The 20,449-nt window shown below is 36.5% G+C and overlaps 1 protein-coding gene across 5 annotated transcripts in view; it reads right to left on the bottom strand.

Annotated features, from left to right (window-relative positions):
* Positions 1-290: 290 nt before the first annotated feature.
* The window catches only part of phf21aa (PHD finger protein 21Aa), a 208,208-nt gene continuing 188,049 nt past the window's right edge, over positions 291-20,449 (bottom strand). For 4 of the 5 annotated variants that reach the window (XM_078415093.1, XM_078415095.1, XM_078415094.1 and 1 more), the window contains 3 exons: positions 19,535-19,610; positions 18,259-18,362; positions 11,715-15,866 (listed from right to left, as the gene is read on the bottom strand). In XM_078415093.1, the coding sequence (XP_078271219.1) occupies positions 15,648-15,866; positions 18,259-18,362; positions 19,535-19,610 (399 nt within the window). In that variant the 3' untranslated portion in view covers positions 11,715-15,647. Of the gene's footprint in view, positions 1,904-11,714; positions 15,867-18,258; positions 18,363-19,534; positions 19,611-20,449 lie in introns of those variants that run through there. The other variant, XR_013548426.1, reaches the window with a different exon arrangement.

The following is a 20,449-nucleotide window of genomic DNA, read 5'->3' as shown; positions in this document are numbered from 1 at the left end:
AAGAGCTAAAGAAAGGCTATTTGGTTGACAATGTTTGTGGCACAGGAGACTATCCATATTGACTTGACTGAACACAAACGTAATTTGCATTTGAACCACAAAATCCAGGAATCGGAAATGAGGCTACTATTTTTTTGTGGAACATTCACCATCCTTTAAATATTACTAGTGCACTGTAGAAATCCTGAGGTATAATGCCAACGTCATCACAGTAGTGGGGAAAGCAATTACTCCAAAACAATTACAGTTGTAAACAAAGGTGCCGAAGCTGTGCTGGATTGTAATTTCCAGTAAAATTTATTTTGGCCACCATTTCCTCAGGAAAAAAAAACATGAAAAAAAAAACAAACCAGAATTTGTCATCCTAAAAAATATTTCTGCTGGTTCAGACTTGCATCATACAAAAAGACATGGTCAAAACAGTCCAAAAAGCATTGTGTACAATCTTTACTTAGCAAAGAATAAAATAAATACATTGTTCCAAAAGATTTCAGATGCATCAAGATTTTTGTCCTTTTTTGTTTTTAAGTACAGCTAATATCTAGATACATCACAAATTAAAAATCACAATGGCTTTGAAACCAAGGGGAGAAGTGAGTAAATAAAACTTTTAAACTGCTAGAATGAAAATTATTTAGCACAGGATCTTGGACAAACAATATTAAAAAACATTTACAATAAAAAAGCCTGTTGAGTTTGCAGTTTTCTATCAAACCAACTTGGGGGGAAAAAATAAACCTATACAATTTCAAAAAACTCAACACCACTATCTTACAATAAAATAAAACACTGATATTGAACCAGTGTAATGATATATTTTACACAAATTGCAGCACATTCAAACAGTTGTAGTGTTTGCTTTGCCCTCAGACTATTATGTGGTGACACTTTCTGTTTAATTATCTGCATTAAATCTGGAAGCATCAGGCAAATAAACAATCATTTTTGCTCATATTGTTTTCCTGTTTCATTTTGATTACTTTCCCCCTCTATATTAACACAATAATGCAAAAGTACTGTGCATGAGGTAAGAGACTTTGTTTTTAAACAAAAACAATGTAAACAGTTAATACCCTTTGTCGGGGATTGCTATCCATAAAATCACTTCTCAATCTGCTGCTTGAAGCATAATCAACTCTTAAAAATGCTGCCAGCGATTCCTACCATCATTTGAAACCTTTGTAATTAAATATTAAATCAACCAATGTGATATTTTGTTGAGAAGGTATTATTAGACACTGCCAAATAAGTTTAAACAAAAATCTCAATTCATGCGAGAATTCATTTTTCATTCAGGGATCACTAGGGTACCTTATCACAACAAAGACAATTAGTTGGCTGTTTGGTTTAGAAAACAGGATGGATTGCCACATTAGTTAAGGTCACTCAACATTTTTAGTTATCCAAACAAATGTTCCATAAAGCATGGTTTCCCTCTCGCAGCCCACAGCCACCAGAGACCAGGTCAATGATCAAATCCTAGAGTATGCCCAAAAGCCAGAAGGTTCAGGTTGGGTTGAATGAGCTAATTCCAGAGTTTTAATTGGTGTATTAAAATACACATTTGATAGGAAGAATGCAAGAAAAATCATGGTTTGTGTTTCCATTGGTCTTCTGAAAAATGTACACATTTTAATCAGGCTTGTTTTCCTGGATACCGGTTGCTCCAGTATATATGCATATACTATCAAATGTATATGTATGATAAGATCAGCATCCCCAGTTCATGCAGAGGGATAGCAATTGTGGAACACTAGCCTCAATAAATTCAGCATCCGGAAGAAAACAAACTGCAGGAGGTTTTTTGTTTAATGAAGTTGTGGCCTGTGGTGATAGTTCGTTTATTGAAGTATTTGTTCAATTGTTCTTCTGCAGGCTGGGAATTGCTTCTCTGTATCATATTCTAAATAAGTTCAAAAAGGAAAACTGATGGTGAAAAGTAACTTCAATTGACCATAAAAATGTAACTTTTCAGATTTAATTTAGTACTTTAGAGAACCACGAAGATGAAGAAAAACTGCAAGGGTGATTTTGAAAACATTTTCCTTTCAGTTAAATTGCAAAGCCTTTTGTTTATTTCAGAATCTACAGAGAGACCCTATGAGGTTGTTTCAGGCTGCACAAATCAAGCTGAATGCCAACAGAAGCCAAATTAAATGTCCTCCCATTAAGCATAATCTATCAAAAGTGGATGGAAAAATACCAAATGACAAAATAATTTAAATTGGAAAAATGTATAATATTTGCTTTCTTCTCACTCTTTATAGTAAACAGATGTAATACTGATGTTGGTTTCATCTCAATTCCAGTCTATAGAACCACATTCACACTCTATGTTTACAAATTTAAGATCATCAATAAGTAGGGAGCAGGCAACGCGACAATGTACCTAGATCTCTGACAATAACACTCATTCACATTTAATATACTAATGATTTCGTTCAGTGCAGTACTGGTTTCTGTCCTGCCAAGCTCAAACACACACGAGAATTATTTTTTATTCACGTTCACTTTGGTAACTACACCATTAATTTTTCAGAGCATTAGCCATTAACACGGTTGGCTCTGTGTGCTATCAGCTTTTAAAACTTTTTCTACAAGTTAAAAAAGTCACATTGTATCCTTCAAAATACTGCTTAAATGGAACACAGTATCCAGTGTTATTTTTCTGCCAGAGAACATCCACTGGTATCACACCTTACCCAAATCTGTATCGAGCGAGTTCAGCAAACAGGGACTGGAAGTTTTCACTTCGGTTCTTGATGAATGAACAGGTTAATAATATTACCTCTACACAATATCTCACTCTGCTCTGCATCAGGCAAAAAGACAGACAGGAATCAGACTCTCCTGTCTCCCAATACGCCATGTTCTGCTGCATCACAAGGTCTGTGGTATGTATAGGAAGGAACTGCAGATGCTGGTTTAAACCGTAGACACAAAAAGCTGGAGTAACTCAGCGAGTCAGACAGCATCTCTGGAGAAAAGGAATAGGTGACGTTTCTGGTCTGAAGAAGGGTGTCGACCCGAAACGTCACCTATTCCTTTTCTCCAGAGATGTTGTCTGACCCGCTAAGTTACTCCAGCTTTTTGTGTCTATCTGTGGTATGTATGGTGACCTGACAACTGCCAGAATTCTGCCAAGTGGAATGAATCATTAAAAATCAGTATGTTTGAGACTGGGATCTCACAGATGTAACCACAGTGCTTCTAATACTAGAAGATAAAATCATGACTGCAGAACTATTCATTTCTACATTCAGGTTGAAGACCTGAATATTTCAGTTAAAAGCCATGCATAATGCCAATTCTTGAAGTGATGTCACATAAGTAATATCTAAATATCATACTACAGGTACAGATAAGAAACAAAAAAAGTATTAAAGTACAGTTGACAAAAGTAACTACTACTGCTATGAAATTAATTGCATAATTATATTTTTATTACTGCTCTTACAGTTCTCTTAAATAATATTCACATACCAGTTCAACTCTCAGTGACTTGCATTTTCTGTGTTTTTTAAAAAAGAATAATTTATAGTAGTGAAACAAACATGCAAAATGAGAGACAGATAATGAGACATCAATGTAGGTTTGGTGTCTCAGAAGTTTCCTTTTAAGGCTAGACCTGCAGTCAATGGCATGAAGAGCCCTTTGCTAGAGCAGATTACTGATCCAGGCACATGGCTTACATCGGACAAAGTCTGTCAAAAGGTAATCTGAAGCCAGCAAAAATGAAAACTGGTTCCAGGTGTTTATCATGGGCACAATTGGACAGAATCAATTTGATCATTGATGATACAGTTCACATTTCGCAGCAAAATTATCCGTAACTTCCAATGCCGGCAATTAATGATTAATTGAGGCATGGGAAGTTGCACATATTTCCCCATTTCCTGTTCCTGCTCCCCACTATTAGTCTGTCACATGACAAGCTGTCAAATAATCTTTGGAAAGTGGACTATAACACCCAGCTGGAATGGCAAACCGTTCTGTGTGTTTAGTAGGTGTAATTTTCGTTTGGAGCTGATTGGGCCTTCAGCAAAATTAAAATTAGGGACAGTCCAGTTGTGCTTCCCACATGTACAGAATGGCAAGAGGAATTAAGGTGAATTAGCAGGGATGAGGTTGGAGAATGAAGAGGAGTTAGTGAAGGGAAAACATTTTATTCTTTATTAATTAGATTGGAGGGAGTAGGGATTAATTAGATTGGAGGGAGTAGGAATATTAAGCCAGCCAGTGAGATTATCCGGTAATAGGCCAGTTAACTGTCTTAGGCTCTGAGGCAACAACCAGTGCATAAAAATGAGGGCCTTGAAAATGCTTGACATGTCAATGTTCCACACCATTCCGCACATGATGAAATATAGAATGATAATGATCCTGAAAAAGTTATATATGAATTAAAAATATGAGTCAAATAATCTGGTACCAACAGCTTCACATGTTACATCCTCAGATCACTTTAGCTGAAACTACTTGAGGCTTTCCTGAATTCAGGACAGAAAGCAAATATCTCCTGAGCCAAACTATGTGAAAGAGGAGGTATGAGAGTGAAAAGCTCATGGCAGATGGCAGTATTTCTCGAGCCTCATTTTCACATCCTTCATTCAAAATGTTTACCATCGCAAAATTGCTAATTGTGTTATCCCACTTTCGTTTCCACTCCCCCAAACACTAGGAGCAATTTATAGTGGCCAAAGATTGTACAAACCGGCATGTCTTTGAGATGCTGGGGGAAACCAGAGCAGCCGGAGAATGCGGAGAAACCCATGCAGTCACAGGGAGAACATGCAAACTTCACACAGACGTTACCCAAGTTAAGGATCGAACCGGTCTCTAGCACTGTGAGGCAGCATCTCTACCAGCTGCGCCACTGTGCTGCTCTTTCTTTAGGACATTATCGTTGGTTGCAATGCATTCTTAAAATGAAGACAAGATTGTTCAACATTTTTGGAGACGAGTTAATTCCAATCAAACTCTACAATTGGATGATAATTGAATCCAATTGAAAATCCTAAGATTGAAGCAGCATAATTCAGTCTCAGACTGTAATGAATTATGACGCATGGCTTTGCAAGCAAAAAAATTAATTGATCAGTCTTAACTATTTGAATTTCTGCAAATGAAATCTGAAAGACTTCATGTTTTTTTTAACCTAAAAAGTTAGCGATAACATCAATTGAATATAGCTCTTTTGTTACAATGAGCCATGTCACTTCATATTCCTCTAACTTTACTAAAGTATTATCTTTAAAATAATAATTAACATGATGAATTTAACAGGGTTCTTGTTTTAAGTTAAAAAATATATTACACAGGCAGTGTGCTAGGCCAACCTTGCATCCCTTATCCTTAATGAAGAGATTGATTTGCATATTCCAATTTAATAATAGGGGCACAATCACATATTTCTCTGCTAAAATCTGAGAAGCAGCAATGATTATGGAGATGTGTAACATAGTTTGTTGGACTGATCCAGTAATAGTTCTATGTGGTACTAGCTTCAGAGGATATAAACACCGTCAGAAATAAACATATTTCTCAGATCTGAAATTCTAAAATAAATATGGTGCAACATCAGTTTTGTGAGGCTCGGTAATGTGTAGGTAAAGGGAAGAGACAATGGGCATTTTGCATAATTAAAATCCAGCTTTGTAAGAGAAATGAGAAGAGTTTGGTTCACTAGTCCCACTCACTAGTTGATAGGCAGGAGAAAAAAAAACTAGTTACAGGAAGCAGTGTTAGTTTCTCTCAGGGAATGATTTCAAGTCCGAGGCTAGACAATGAGTGTTAATCTATTGTAAAAAGGAATCCCATTCCTCACCTAACCTTCATAGCTACTAGATAATGATCAGCATCAGGATACCAGGGCAACTCAGAAGTATTCAAAGTAATTGGAACATTCCCAATGAGCCCATGAGTGTTCAGACTTCTGGGTTTAACTGGTTTTGCTAGTTTCCAATAAGGCCAAAGCAGCAAGAAAAGCAAAATCGTGTTTTGTACCCATTCAGATTAAATGGAGTTAGAATAGTGTCTTTAAGCTTTCTTGAAAATAAAAGTTTCAGGAGATCACTGACTAGATGGCACAAGCCATTACAAATGGGAGCAATTTATTGATGCTCATCTTGAGGGCTTTTTAATTGCACAAGCTTGTAATCTACTAGTTATAACTGCCTCTAGATGTTAAAATTACAGCAGACATAGACCATGCAGGGTACTCATAAATATTCGACCTCTTGCATTGTAAATAGTACTGGATTATTTTTTATTTAACGTTTGCGTTTTGCCTTCAGTATAATAATTACTTCCTATCACCCGCTAAAATAACAAAACGTATTTGACTATGTCATTAAAGCAGAAAATGCTGGAAATACTGAGGTACGACTACCTGAGTTTTTTGATTTTATTTCAGATTTCAAGCATCTGCAATTGTTTTTTTATTTTCATATACTCACTTTGCTTTTTCATTGTATTATAATCATAATCTGCATTTAACTGAACTACCCCGCAAATCCCATCCTGCCCACTGTTTTCAGTTTGAGTCCTGGCCCAGTGCTTGGATTCCATTGCATGAGCTAAGGAGTGGATCAACAGGTGGGCAGGAATGAAGCAACTCAGGAAAGCAGCATATTGAGAATGGATATCATTTCAAAAGAATATGAAAGCATCAGGTTTGTTTATATATATACTACACATGCCCCGTAATACCACTCATTAGAACGTTAATAGAGGTTTACATAACCTGAGTCGAACACTTTCTTTACGAACATTTTTATAATTCAGCAAACTGCACTAAAGTTATAGAAACGTTCATATTTTTCTCAGTGTTTGAAGTTTCACAAACACAGGCAGAGTGCGTGTGTCTAACATCAGTGTTGATGTCAAAACAATGGAAAGCTCCCAAACTTGAACAACCACAAATATACCATTTTCACATTCTATTTTTGCTAACTTTGTTGGAGCTTTTCTGAGGAATTGTTGCAAAAATAGTCCCCAATTCCCCAAATGTACTTTTAAACTATGGACATTGTACAACAATATGGAACTTTAATATACAAGCCTGAACTAGCTTCCAGAAAACCCTTTTAAAATGTGTGTTAAGATTTCATTTAAAAAAACAGGGAACTTGTAAGTCAGCGAAATCCTGTTGATTATCATTGCAACACCATGTGAAACAATTCAAATAGGTTTTGTATTCACAATCTAATGTTATCCACATTATTTTAAATATATTACACTTAATTCTGACTCACTCACGTACCTTACTTCATTCCACTCTTCAACAATGCAAATTATCAGCAGATTATTGGTTAAACTTTCCCTTGCCTGTCTGCATAGGTAATACAGATTTGGGTAGGGTTGTTCCACAGATCAAATATTCCAAATCTAAGAGAACTATATCCGCCTGGGTCTGATCAAAGAGCTGATTTGGGGGATGGTGCACTCCAGAAAAGACTTGCCAAATTTGTTTGGTCAGGTTGACTTTGCCAAAATGTCTGTGTAAAGTCTTTGTTTTGCCTGTGTAAGAGTTTTGAACCAGGATTGGAAGAATAGCATTAATGTTCCCATAAAATAAAAATACATTCTAAAAACAATGTTGCATTTTCTAAAGTGACAATAATATTTGAGATGGGCTCAGCTGAGAGCTATTAACAATTGTCTCACATACCACTGGCAATTTTTGTTGTTGTTAATTGAGGTCACATTTCAACCTCCAGAGTCAGTGCAATAAAATGGGCAAATTCTATCCACAAAATACAGTAATTCTAACCTTATAAATACATATTTTTGTTACAAAGCCAAATACCAGGTAAGTATTTATGGAGCAATTATCTATTCTCCCTTCCAACTGCAACTTGCCTATGAAAGAGCTGAAACAGTGAGGGTCAGCACACTGATTCTGGGAAGAGGCAACTACTAGAACCACAAACCCGACAGTTTATCCTGCTCTAAAGAATGGTACCCATCTCCTGGGCCATTCCTTCACCATTAAAAATATTTGTGGGCAATTACATCTTACTTGTGACCTTAGAGAATGAACTTAAAAACACTTCAAATGTATTCCTCGCAAAATTTATCCCTGGAGATGTTTGCAATTCATTCCAATTTATATTAACTGGAGGGCCACAAGAGAAATTTACTAACTGAAAAATACATTTAAATGAAAGGATTTACAGCAAAAATATTTATTCAACTCCATGCACCTCATCACTAATTTGTAATAGATTTGTATCTCTTTTATCCCATCTCCCCAAAGGTTGTTTGTGGTACTATGGTGCTAGTTTGTGCTCATTCTTAATGTACTTCCCTTGTGAATAAGGGCTTTTGGCAGATTGCTTGACTAGGAGAGTGTCATAGGAAAAAAATATGTTGGAAGATGAGGAAACCGAGGCCACAAGGGACAAGAGAGATCACAACCAGTAGTTGCAGCAACTGTTCCACTTTTGGTGCACTATTGAGATTAAAGATAATCTGACATTCAGCTTGAAAGATATGGAATGTGTGAAATGCAAGAAAAGCATATATCTGGTTTTTTTTTTTAAAGCTTGGTCTTCCATGATTAGGATCAACATCACAATAATGTCCAATGGAATGGGCTGGCAAGGAAGTTGAACAGCAAATTGTTCTACTTCAATGCTGTACTATACATTAGCAGCATCGACTTGACAGTGGTTAGGGAAGTGGTCTCATATTCATTTGTTCAGTATTCGCATGAGTACTTGAACATTTGTGTTTTTGATTACAATGTTGCGAAGGCAAGGTGCAAAAGTTTCCCCATCAATATTATTATTTCACTTGGTAGATATTTTTAAAATAAATATACATTTGTAAAGTACACATTTTGTTCGAGTACCTGCGATGTGGCTGGTAAAAGAATCAGAAGGGTGTCAATGGGCATGGGGGAAAGTATATCACAGGGAAATATACGGGGATTGGTTCTGTTGGAATGCTCTGAGAGTCGGTATAGAATCCAAAGAATGAAGGGCCTCCATCCATGTCATCAGAAAAAATGAGGCCAAGGACATGATTCAAATATTTACACAATTAAAAATAGGATTGTCATGAGAATTAATGAGGCTTTCAATATTCGAATCACTTTACAGAATGTTATCAAGGAAAGTGCCTAACAATAGGGAAAAAATGGTTGTGTGCACTCCAGGAGAAATTAAGTAATTCAGAAGACATTATGCAAAGCTACAAAAAAAGAAATCCCGTGCAGGTCCAAAAAATAAGTTCCTGACTGTGACTTCAAATTACAGGTTGAATGGCAGTTTATTGTAGGTTATAGATTCATAGTGTCATACAACATGGAAGCTGGCCCTTCAGCCCAACTCGTCCATGCGACCAAAATGCACCATCTAAAATAGTCCCAGATACACGTGTTTGTCCCATAGTTTTATGGTATACAATAACTGAATTAAGTGAATAACTATGATTTCTAACTGGCGACTGATCCATCATGAACATGCTGTAACTTTGTTCTGCACATTTTGATAGTGCTGCACGTTTATTTCAAGTCACTGTTGTCGATTTTGCATTCAACAATCCAAACTCAGTTTGTAGAATCCATATTTAATCCAGCAAATTAGAAATAGTTGCACAAGAAAGGCAAGCTAGATGTTTATTGAATATTTGTCACTGCTATGCAAATAATGTTTTAGAATGTGTTTTATTATACTGGGAATATTCTGTACAGGCCTGATTTCCATATCACAAATTGGAGACACCAGCAAAAACAAGAGATTTACAAAGATGCTCACCGAAATTATGGTTAAATGCAACAGAAAGAATTGCAAAGTCTTGGGGACATTTCACGATGGGGGTGAAGTATGATCCAATAAACATCTTTCGGGTTTTGAAAGAGTTTGATAGATGTGGAGGAAATGCTTCCATTAATGAAAATATTCCAGACTTATGACAATGAATATAAAAATTATTAGAATTTAAAAAAGCTTTCTTTTGAATATTTTAATAATAGTGTAATTAAAATGTGGAACTTGCTACCACATGGAGTAATATAGTTAATAACAGTGATAAATTTAAGGCAAAATTGGCAAAGTGCTTTAAGGAGAATGGTTTAGAGAGAAATGCTGAGAAGATATCATGATATTAGGTGGGAGGGAGCTATCTTAGAGAATGAGCACCAGCACTGACCAACTAGGTAAAAAAACATGTTGTGTGAAATTTATGTAATGAATTAAAAGATGGGTACCACAACTAATCTCACTTATTTTTTTCCAATATTTACATATTTTTACAATGGAGCATGGATGTAATGGGATATAGATTTGGTGGATTATAATGCAGTCAGCAAATCCTGGAGCTCAGCAGGTGTACTGGTTTCTAAATGGAGCATATGGTTCTGTATGAACTAGTTGTTAAAAACTTACAATAACTTACAAAAAGCTGATAGACACTGTATGCATTATATGGAGAAAATAACAATCATTAACCACCCAATAATTTTCAACTCCTGCAGACAGATAGACACAAATGTGTAGGAAGGGGCTGTAGATGCTGATTTAAACCGTAGACACAAAAAGCTGGAGTAACTCAGCGGGACAGGCAGCATCTCTGGAGAGAAGAAATGGGTGACGTTTCGGGTCAAGACCCTTCTTCAAACGATTGGTAGCTTTGGCCAAGTGCTCAGGACAACATACTTGCTTGTTACAGTGTGAGAGATTTGACCTATCATCACAAAGTAGACTCTTTGGGACAATGAACAAATACATCCATGCATTCTTTGGATGGGGGTAATGGTGAAATATACAGACTTGGATTTATTGCAGATTAACTTCCCCCAAGTGTCAAAACTTAGTGACATTATGTGCAGGTTCTACTCAAGAAGCCAAGTCTAAGCCAGGCAGCCTTAAATGCATTTTATGAAAGAAAATCACATTATATTTAGATGGTCTGGATTACTGTCGACAAAATGACCTGATTATGTCACATTCACAAAACATGGGGCAAACATCAATTTCAAAATAATTCCTAAGCATTATGCAGCAACCATGCAGGTTATTTGTTACTTGTTACAAACCCACGCTGAATAATTTGATCATATTCTCAATTTACTTAAATTAAAAAAGAATGCATGTTTGTTGCAATGGATCACTGCATTGCAGGAATGCATCATGGTCAGCTGTTGGAAGAACTAGTATACCAATGAAATCAAAGAAGAATGTGGAAGCAACCTTGAAATCCATTAGCTAAAGAAGTACTGATGCTCTGGAACAAAATTCACTCACTATTTCAAATAGTCGCACTAGAATGAAATCTGTGCTACATAGGGTTAGTAATAGGATAAGATTTTGTTTTTGTTGAATTGCTGAACAGTTTTAAACATCACACTCACATAAAGGCAATATGTCCATAAAATGTCAGCATATTTGCTTGAGGAGCACGGTGTTGTTTATGCCCACAACACATGCGGAAATGAGCAAATTACTTTCAGCTGCAAATATGCTGATTACACTCATTCAAGATAATTTTCCCCATTCCAGCAAAACATCCTGTGGGGATAAGGTTTTAAATCAGATATGAAAGGAATGCGAACGAACATTTATGTTGTCTTAAAGTAGCCATATGCAGATGATGTAGATTTATAAAATCAAAATATATGTTAGAAATTTGAAATAAAACAAGAAAATTTGGGAAAATTCATCTAAAGGGGAATGAGTTAATATTTTTTCTATTTGAACCAATATTTTTCTTATCACCGCTTTTTATATTGAATAACTTTCTTTTAACCCAAATCATATCCTCCACATAAAATGTTGCTCTGCTAACCTTGGTCTTTTTCTGTGGTGATTTTCATTAAATTTACTTTCAACGTTCAAGGTTTGTTTATTGTCAATTTCCAACCATTGCTTACCAAGTTGTATATCATTGATTTGTGCTTGATTTTCTTGACTTCAGGTGAGACTCCACTCACATCTATTATACAAGCACAGCCTCAAAATTTATTTCATCCATTTCACTTACTTGTAGGACTATTCTTCTCATTTCATGTTATCTACTGCAAAGTAAAAATGGCTTTGACAAAATGTTCCTAGACCCAAACATTGACCCCATTTTCCTATGTCTCTGTATGAACCTCAAATTGCCAAATGTTAGTGAACTTGTTGAATGTAAATTTGCAGTCTTTTACAATACTTGTGGGGTGATCCTTGTGCTCTTGTCTGTTGACATGTGACTAATTGATCTGGAAAACTTAATTCTGGCAACCGCCATTCAAAATACATGACTATATAAGAATTGAAATCCTCAAGATGTTTTGCGTGCTATTTCAATTTGTTTTACATCAGCACAAGGACATATTAAATTCTGCAAATACATGCTTATATAATTCATAAATGCCATACTGGTCTTGACTGATGATCAATATTAATAATTTACCAGAAAACCCTTTGATCTAATGTAGGAATTTATGATTATCTAAATTGCTTGCTTGATTAACTGCAAACATTTCCCCAGATTGTTTGCGCTGAACTGTTCCAATGTTTTTTTTTTACCATGATTCAAAAGTAGTATCATTTAGCCTCGTGAAAATATTTTTGGCACAGCTAATACTATATTCTTAAGTGACCAAAGGTGTAATAAATTGATATGCATTATTCAGTGGCGATATTATGAGGGAAGATGGAAGTGGGGAAAGAGGATTGTTTTCTCATTTAATTATCTTACATTAATATAGTTGTTGCGATTATTTCAAGTTTAAATTTCATTTCACGAGTTCAGTTAAAAGGAAATAAGTTTGTCTTGAAGATACGAAAACACCAAAAATGTATTTGGGGTGATATCAAGTACTTAAATTGATATTGTCATGGTCACAAATGCAAATTATTACTCCGAAGAATGAATATTTTTTATGGTTACAAGTGAATTTCTATTAGGGTTCTTATTTTGCAGCCAGCTTTACTTTTGATCTGATAATTAACAGTTTCCTTTACCAATTATATCCCTTGTATCTTGTTAGACAGTATCATTAAGATCTAGTTGTCCAAGTTGGCAGAAGATGAGTGTGGAGGACTCATCCACACTCATGAGTGTGCATTCAAGAAGGCTATTTGTTTCAAATGATAACAACTTATTGCTTCCAAAGTGAAATTACTGAGAAATGTTTTTCATTTGAGTTGCTTTTCCCTCCCTATCGTAGTGGTGCCAAATACTATTGTGTGCCTATCCTAGCACCAGTTAGCAAAGTCTGCATCCAGTATGACTCAGTTTTACCAAAAAAATCACGTGGGAGACTTTGGAAAGTACACTGAATGATGCTGTGAAATTAGGTTACTGGAATGAACAATGGAACACAAATTAAGTGACAATGATCTGCAAAAATCATGAACTCAAGTGGTTTTGAAGTACAATGCAAATGGAAAGATATTGTTTTGAATGACAGCAAAGCATAACAATTTATAGCTTTGAATTCACAGACAGCAAATATGATCGGGATATAGGAAGAGAATAATATTTCATTTCCCACCAAGCAAAAGTCATAACGTCTCTTTGTAGCTGGACCAAGTTCAGATACAAAATGTTGTAAAGATTGTTGGCTTCATAATCGCCTCACTGCAGTTCCAAATTACATTATACATACAAAGTTATTTCGAAGCATATTTATCATTTTTCATTTTTAAAATTTGAGAATAAGTCTCCAGCTTTTTCTCATCTGAGCATTAAGACTGGTAGAACAGGAAATGTCCTACAGAGGCAACAGAGATGTTTACTACTCAGGCTGAGTAGAATCTATTCACATGCAGGAGTTTTGAGGGGATGTCAAGGTGATGAGAAATAAAGAAATAAAGATTTTGGGATACATCCAGAAATGCTTCTGCAACAATTTTCTTTTATTTAAATTAGTATTTCAGCCCTCTCCATTGAATATTTGGATGCAAATCAAATCTGAGGAAAATCTTTTGGTTTTGAAATAGATTCTCTTGTTCATCTGTTGTTTTTATAAATTGTAATGAGTATCAATTCAATGAAAAAAATATCTTTAATATGACTAATGTTCAGAATTGGGTTTAAAAACTTTGTAAAAGACCAATACTAAGTAACGACAGAAAATCACTGACTATCTTTAAGCAAACTCCTCCCTCCCTTTCTTCCCCCAAAATGTGTTCTGTACATGCACCATTGTCAGGGTGGGCAGGCAGCAATCAGGAAAACTCAAATCTTCACATAGCTAGTTCAGAAGAAACTCTTCATTAATAGTCTCTTCCATCTGCCATGTTGTTTGGTTAGTACTTACAAATATAAGTATAAATGGCTGAATTTTCACCTAGTGCCAAAAGGTAAAGACAAGCACACCCTGATATGTTAAATTAAGTACAACCAACATTAAATATTAATGCAAATATAAATTTCCATTCTGGCTGTACTTGCACAACAGACAACAGACTTTTTCCTTTTTTTTTACACAACTGAAGACTTATGACCATTTTACTTAACTGATCTCATTACCTGTGACCTTCAATCCACTTTTCTTAAAGATGGAAATAGTAAGAACTGTAAAACTGTTCCAGTATATTCCCCAGTAAACTGAAGATCATTCCCTGCAGGTTCAATATAGCATTTGGCAGTTCAGATAATAACAGATGTTTTTTTTCTTTTTACACATACATAGAGACAGTGTGTATGCATGTGTGTGTATGGTGTGTGTGTCTGTATGTATCAATGTGCATGTAGGTGTGTATGCATCTGTATGTATATCTGTATGCTTGTTCATGTATGTGTGTGAATGCATGTGTGTATGTGTTTCTACACATATATAATATATATTTGCATTTTTATATATATATCTGCTCAATTTCTAACATTTTGTTTACCATAATTCACCTCGTTAGGAAACAAAAGCACTCAACAATTTTCTTGATCTAATTTCGGTAACACTAGGAAGACCTGAATATTTCCCAAAGCTTAAAACCCCCCCCCAAAATCTCAGGACAAATTCAGTCTGCCCACCTTTTGTTTTCCAGTGCCTAAGACACCGAAACAACTATTTGTACAATTAACAACCACCTGACATTTTAAAACAAAATTAAAAAGAAACACTCTTCATCATAAGCCATGCATGGTTTTGGTGCCACCACCTACCCTCCCAATAATAAATGTCCATTTGTGGTTTTTGCATTTAAAAACAAAATAGGAATATCATTGTACTCTGTGCTGTGCCCATAACACAATGTACCTGTCTCTCTGTACTTCTGATTCAGCCTTTGCTACTTCAGTTACAGTCAGTGATTAGGACCATCATGTTCTCGTGCCTTTCAACCTTTGCTTCCTGTACTGTATTTCCCCCTATCATGTTGCATTGCATGAAATATGTTATTCTGCTCAAGTAGTCCTGGACTCGAAAATCATGAAAACACATTCCATGACCAGGGCAGCTCATTACGATTGTTTTCTATCTGTATCCCTGAAGAGTAGACAACTAAAAACCAAACTGGTGGCAGCAGGCACACACTGGTATTTCACTTGGCTTGACGCTGGTTCTTACCAAGCTGGCACTCCCAATGTGGATCTATAAGAACACAATCCAGCACAGAATCCCCTTTCAATTGGCAAGTCAGGAACAGCCTGTCACAATTTTGTTCCCAGAAAGGTTTATAAGTTCTACAGTATCTAGCCCTTTCTTTCAGCTACTTGGTGTCTAAATTACTGTCACAGTTCACTGGTGAAGGTTCAATGGTGGGAGAGTTCATATAGTCTGTGGGATTGTTGACTGCCTCATCTGTTGGTGTAGCATTTTTTGTGAGCTGTATACCCTGGATCAGGTGTATCAGCTGTTTTACTTTCTCCAACGAGGACTGCATATCTTTTTGCCGAGCGAGCAATGTATTCTTAGTCTCCATACATTTCTAAAGAAAAAGAAAAATCCCTTTTAGTGTGATCAGTTATGGATTTTACTGAAAGACGCATTTGATTCCATTTACATTCCCCACATATTTTTTTAATTTCCAATTCCGATACTTTGGAGTCAACCTTTGTTCTTTTGCCAACCACTCCCATGGTATCCAATGTAAATCAATGGTATGAATCCTAAGTTCACAAGGCATGTTCAGAGCTTAGTCATCGTAAGTAAAGCTTATGGCCACAGAGATATAGAAGGTAAAAACAATAAAAAGTCAAAATATTGTGTATATCCTTAAGTTCCACCTTGTAGAAAGGATAAGGTTCCAATACAGCACATCCAGTGCAGATTCACCTTGATGCTGGTTAGGCCAACTAAATGCAAATACAGACATTTAAGATGTTGTAAGAGAGAATGTTGTTTTGGTGACTTGTTACTGCAAATTTTCGTAATGAAGTCAGTCAGATAACCAAATTGTTCATTTCTGAAAATCTAGACTAGAAGTCAACAATGCAAAGATAATTAAGTTACTAAAAGCCTACTCTGTCTATGAATATATTTTTCCATTGTTAAAATAATTACTTTGATCTTCATTTAGAACTATTACAAAAGCATTCTCTTACATGTTTCTTTACATTCTGTATATAGTACCTCCATAATTTTTTTAATTACAATGAGGGTATCATTGGCGAGGCCAGCACATTGCTCATCCCAAACTATTCTTGCTCAGGTGCCAACTACTTTCTTGAATTTCTGTGGCTCTTCTGTTGAAGTCATCAGCTGGATAAGGAGTACCAGGATTTAGTCCCAGCACTGAAATATAGTAAACCCTCATTATAACGGATCATAGCGGGGGGTCGCCGAATGACGTCCGTTATTGCTGATTGTCCGTTATAACCGAGTACGGTATTATCATTGTATGTAAGTGAAACAATGAACTGCAGATGATGGTTAATACACAAAAGAACACAGAATGCTGGAGTTAGGCAGCATCTCTGGAGAACATTGATGGGTGACGTCTGGACCCTTCTTCAGACGGATCCAGTCTGCTCAGCTACTTCAGCAATTTGTGTTGTTTCACTTTAAAACTAGGCGCCGATGCCACAGGTCTGCACCAACAAGCCCTTCTTCACCCACTGCACAGTCTGATGACGTGGCTGTTGTTGTGACTCTCGCTGTAGCCCCTGGCCGGAAGTGCTTTTTCCAGGCCACTGCCAACAACAAGACCCGCTCAGTCACCGTTTGGCTCCCTCCCCTCTCACCTGCAGTCCCTTCCAAGGTAGAATATGTCAGCGACTCTGGGGGAGGAGGAGACGGTGGTGGGAGTGGGGAGTGGGGAAAAGGCCGAGTGGACAGAGGGACGGGAGAAGCAAGAGGCGGTGATGGTCGGGCAGACAAAGCAGGAAGTAACAGTGGCAGGTGGTGGGGGGGTGGGTGGGTGACCAAGTGCACCATATTGAGGGCGGCGGCAACAGCACTGAAGAGACTGGATATTTGGGACAGTGTGTCAATCAAGCAAGTCATTTGGTCGGCAAAAATCAAGCACGTTGAGTATTATTACAATTTCTCTCATCCAGACAAATTAATAACATTCCACTTGAATCCTGATTTGAGTTTGGCAAATAGGCTTTGGGAGTCAGGTTGTCAAAGAATTCCCAACTTTAGACCAGCTTTTATAGCCACAGTACTTATGTGGCTGGCAATGTTTCTGGTCAGCAGTAATCCATAAAATGGTGATAGCATAGAACTCAGTAATGACAATGCGACTCAGCGGGTCGCTTTTCTTGCCTCCAGCCTGATTGGCCCGACCTTTTCTTGCCTTCAACTGATTGGTCCTGATCTTTTCTCGCCTCCAGCCTCATTGGTCCTAGCCTTTTCTCACCTTCAACTCTTCTTCCCCCATCCCCAACCCCCTACTTTCAGTCTGAAGAAGGGTCCCGACACAAAACATCATCTATCCATCCAAGCACCCAACTCATTTGAAGAGATACCATGAGTTCCAGATGAAGGATCTCGACACGAAAAAAAAACCTGTCTGAATACCTCCACAGATGCTGCCTTGCCCTCTGTGTTCCTCCAGTAGCTCTCCTTTTTTTTGCCATCAGTTCCAAGTTGCTGGGGGCATGGAGTAAATAGGATTTTTTCCCATGTACTAAACTGACACAAGGATTAAAACGCTGGAGCTTAAAATGGTTATGAATGAGATATATGAAGATTTCTTCCGTCCTTCTTCCTTACTTCCACATCAAGAAAAAACCCTCCATTAAATAATAGATTCCTTTATTTTGTTTTCAAAATCTGGTCCCCAAGTATAAAGAAACATTTCAGTGAATTTAGGATTATGGTTGCAAGTTTATGCCAGGGCAACCTGCTGCTATCTTTGGAGCTTTGTTACTCACCGTTATGGAATTACTCAGTTGTTTAACTTTCTGTTCCAACTGTTCTCGCTCCTGCTTTAGTTCTGCACTCCACTTTAACAACTTTTGTTTTTCTTCTTCTTTTGCTGAGGAAAAGAGAAATTAAATTTCAGAAGCTGCAGCACATGTAATTCAATTCTCAGATTTCACAATACAAATTGTCCAAGAATGCCTCGCTGTTGAAAAATGGGACAATTGCAGAAGAATGTATTCATTTGAATTTCCACATAATCCTAAAATCTTAAACCATAATGTTGCACTCTTTTCAATCTCATTCGGTTAGTTTGTTCTTTGGCTTTTGAATACTTCTAATAATGCATTAATTTCACCATGAGGATGAAGGAGAGAAAGAAAAGGACAACACCTTCACAAACTATCTGTTCTGTGACAAACCCAGCTGGGATTTTACAAATATTTAAACTTTATATGAAAGCTCCCCTTCACAAAAACTTGGCAAAATCACCATAAAAGTTGCTGAAATCATGCTGGCCATTCTGGGAAAAGCAATCAACATTCATGCTGCCGCAGGCACAAGCGTACCATAGAGATGGAAGGATATGTGGGAAGAATCCAATACAGGGAATAAATACCTAATCACGGATTCCACAGCAGAGGTCCTGGATTCAACCTCCCAAAAGGACAGCCCTCAACAGAATCTGTTCAGACCATAGACAATGCGACCAAATGCTCCACTAGTGCAAGTTGCTGGATTATCCAAAGTATACACAATGGGAGACATGACAACAAACTCTTTAATAAAGTTATGTTGCAAGGCATTTTATATTTCCATATGGCATCTCAGGAAGCAGTTAATTGGATTGGCATATTGGCCATCTAAATGCAATGGTTTTTTCTTTATTCTTAAAGAAAAATGGAACAAAGAACCCTGGCCAGAAACATAGAATGGCAAAATGTTTTACCACTAATGTCTGCTTATAATTTCTTGCAATATCAATCATGCTACATCTCGAGTAGCCAAAATGATTTGTCTAACAAGTTAATATAATCTTATTATAATTATATAGTATAATTATATAATCTTATGTAATCTAATACAGTTTACATAAAGAAACAGGTATTTCAGATGATGCTAAGGTAATGAAGGTTTCATTCAATTCTTAAAAGAACCTTCCTTTCACAATAAATATTTAGTGAATGTTTCACAGGGGAAATAGGATCACTGTAACATAAGATTGACATGACACATATTAAAGAGATAATATGTCATACAAACAAACTCAAAATGACAAACTCTTACCAGCCTTGTAGGCAATATAAGAATGAACGATTGCTAATGTCCCAGGCCATGGGATTGCTTCTTCCTTTTTCAGAATCTAAAAACAGAACATTTTTAGCAGTGATGGACAGAATATGTTAGATGCTGGAAGTCTTTTTCGCAGAGGTATTGCAGACTGTAAATAATTTGCAATTTATATGAGTGACATGAAACGTCTTGCCTTCAGGCAAAGGCTGCTAAATCCATAAAGTACTAAGGTAGATTTATCTTTTGTATTATCTTTCTCTTGGTATTAAAGGGAATACTATTTGCAATATAATGAAAGGGAATTAAATCCACAGCACTATCCAAATCATGTTGAGGTATGAACATAAAAAATGGATGACCAATGAAAAGAATAAAAGTTCTTATTGTGCAGATATTCTCAGGTAAGGTGCAGTTTCAGATTTTGACAACTTTCCCTAATCATATTATCTCCTATACTATGAAACTAGTTCTTTCACTGCAGACTATTTATATGTGGAACACTCTCCAGAAAGAAGTGGCAATTTGATCACGTTCTAAATTAGAGCTAGATTTAGATTACAGTATAACAATCCATAACAGCTGGGTGACCAAAAAGCAAATGCTCTGCTTTTTAGACAAATGAGAAAAAATCTCCTATTTTCATTGGGATTGCACAAAATATACAACTTGCGAACTATTTAGGCTCACTACCAACCAGAGAACGACCAAACACTGTATGTGGTCTGGTGGAGTTCACTACAGATAATTTTTAAGCGAATTGTCCTAAATTATACATCTATGTGTATACCCTGGAGTGATTGAGACATTGAGTAATAAACGAAAATTAAAAAAAGCAAATCCCACCAAATAGTTACAGAAATAAACCCTAGGACTACCAGAATCACATTAGACAAAATTAAGCCTAAGGCA

Source organism: Rhinoraja longicauda, chromosome 18 (assembly GCF_053455715.1).
Source record: "Rhinoraja longicauda isolate Sanriku21f chromosome 18, sRhiLon1.1, whole genome shotgun sequence".
NCBI lineage: Eukaryota > Metazoa > Chordata > Chondrichthyes > Rajiformes > Arhynchobatidae > Rhinoraja > Rhinoraja longicauda.
The sequence above is the reverse complement of the archived record's forward strand: the minus strand, read 5'-3'. Positions and strand labels throughout refer to the sequence as shown.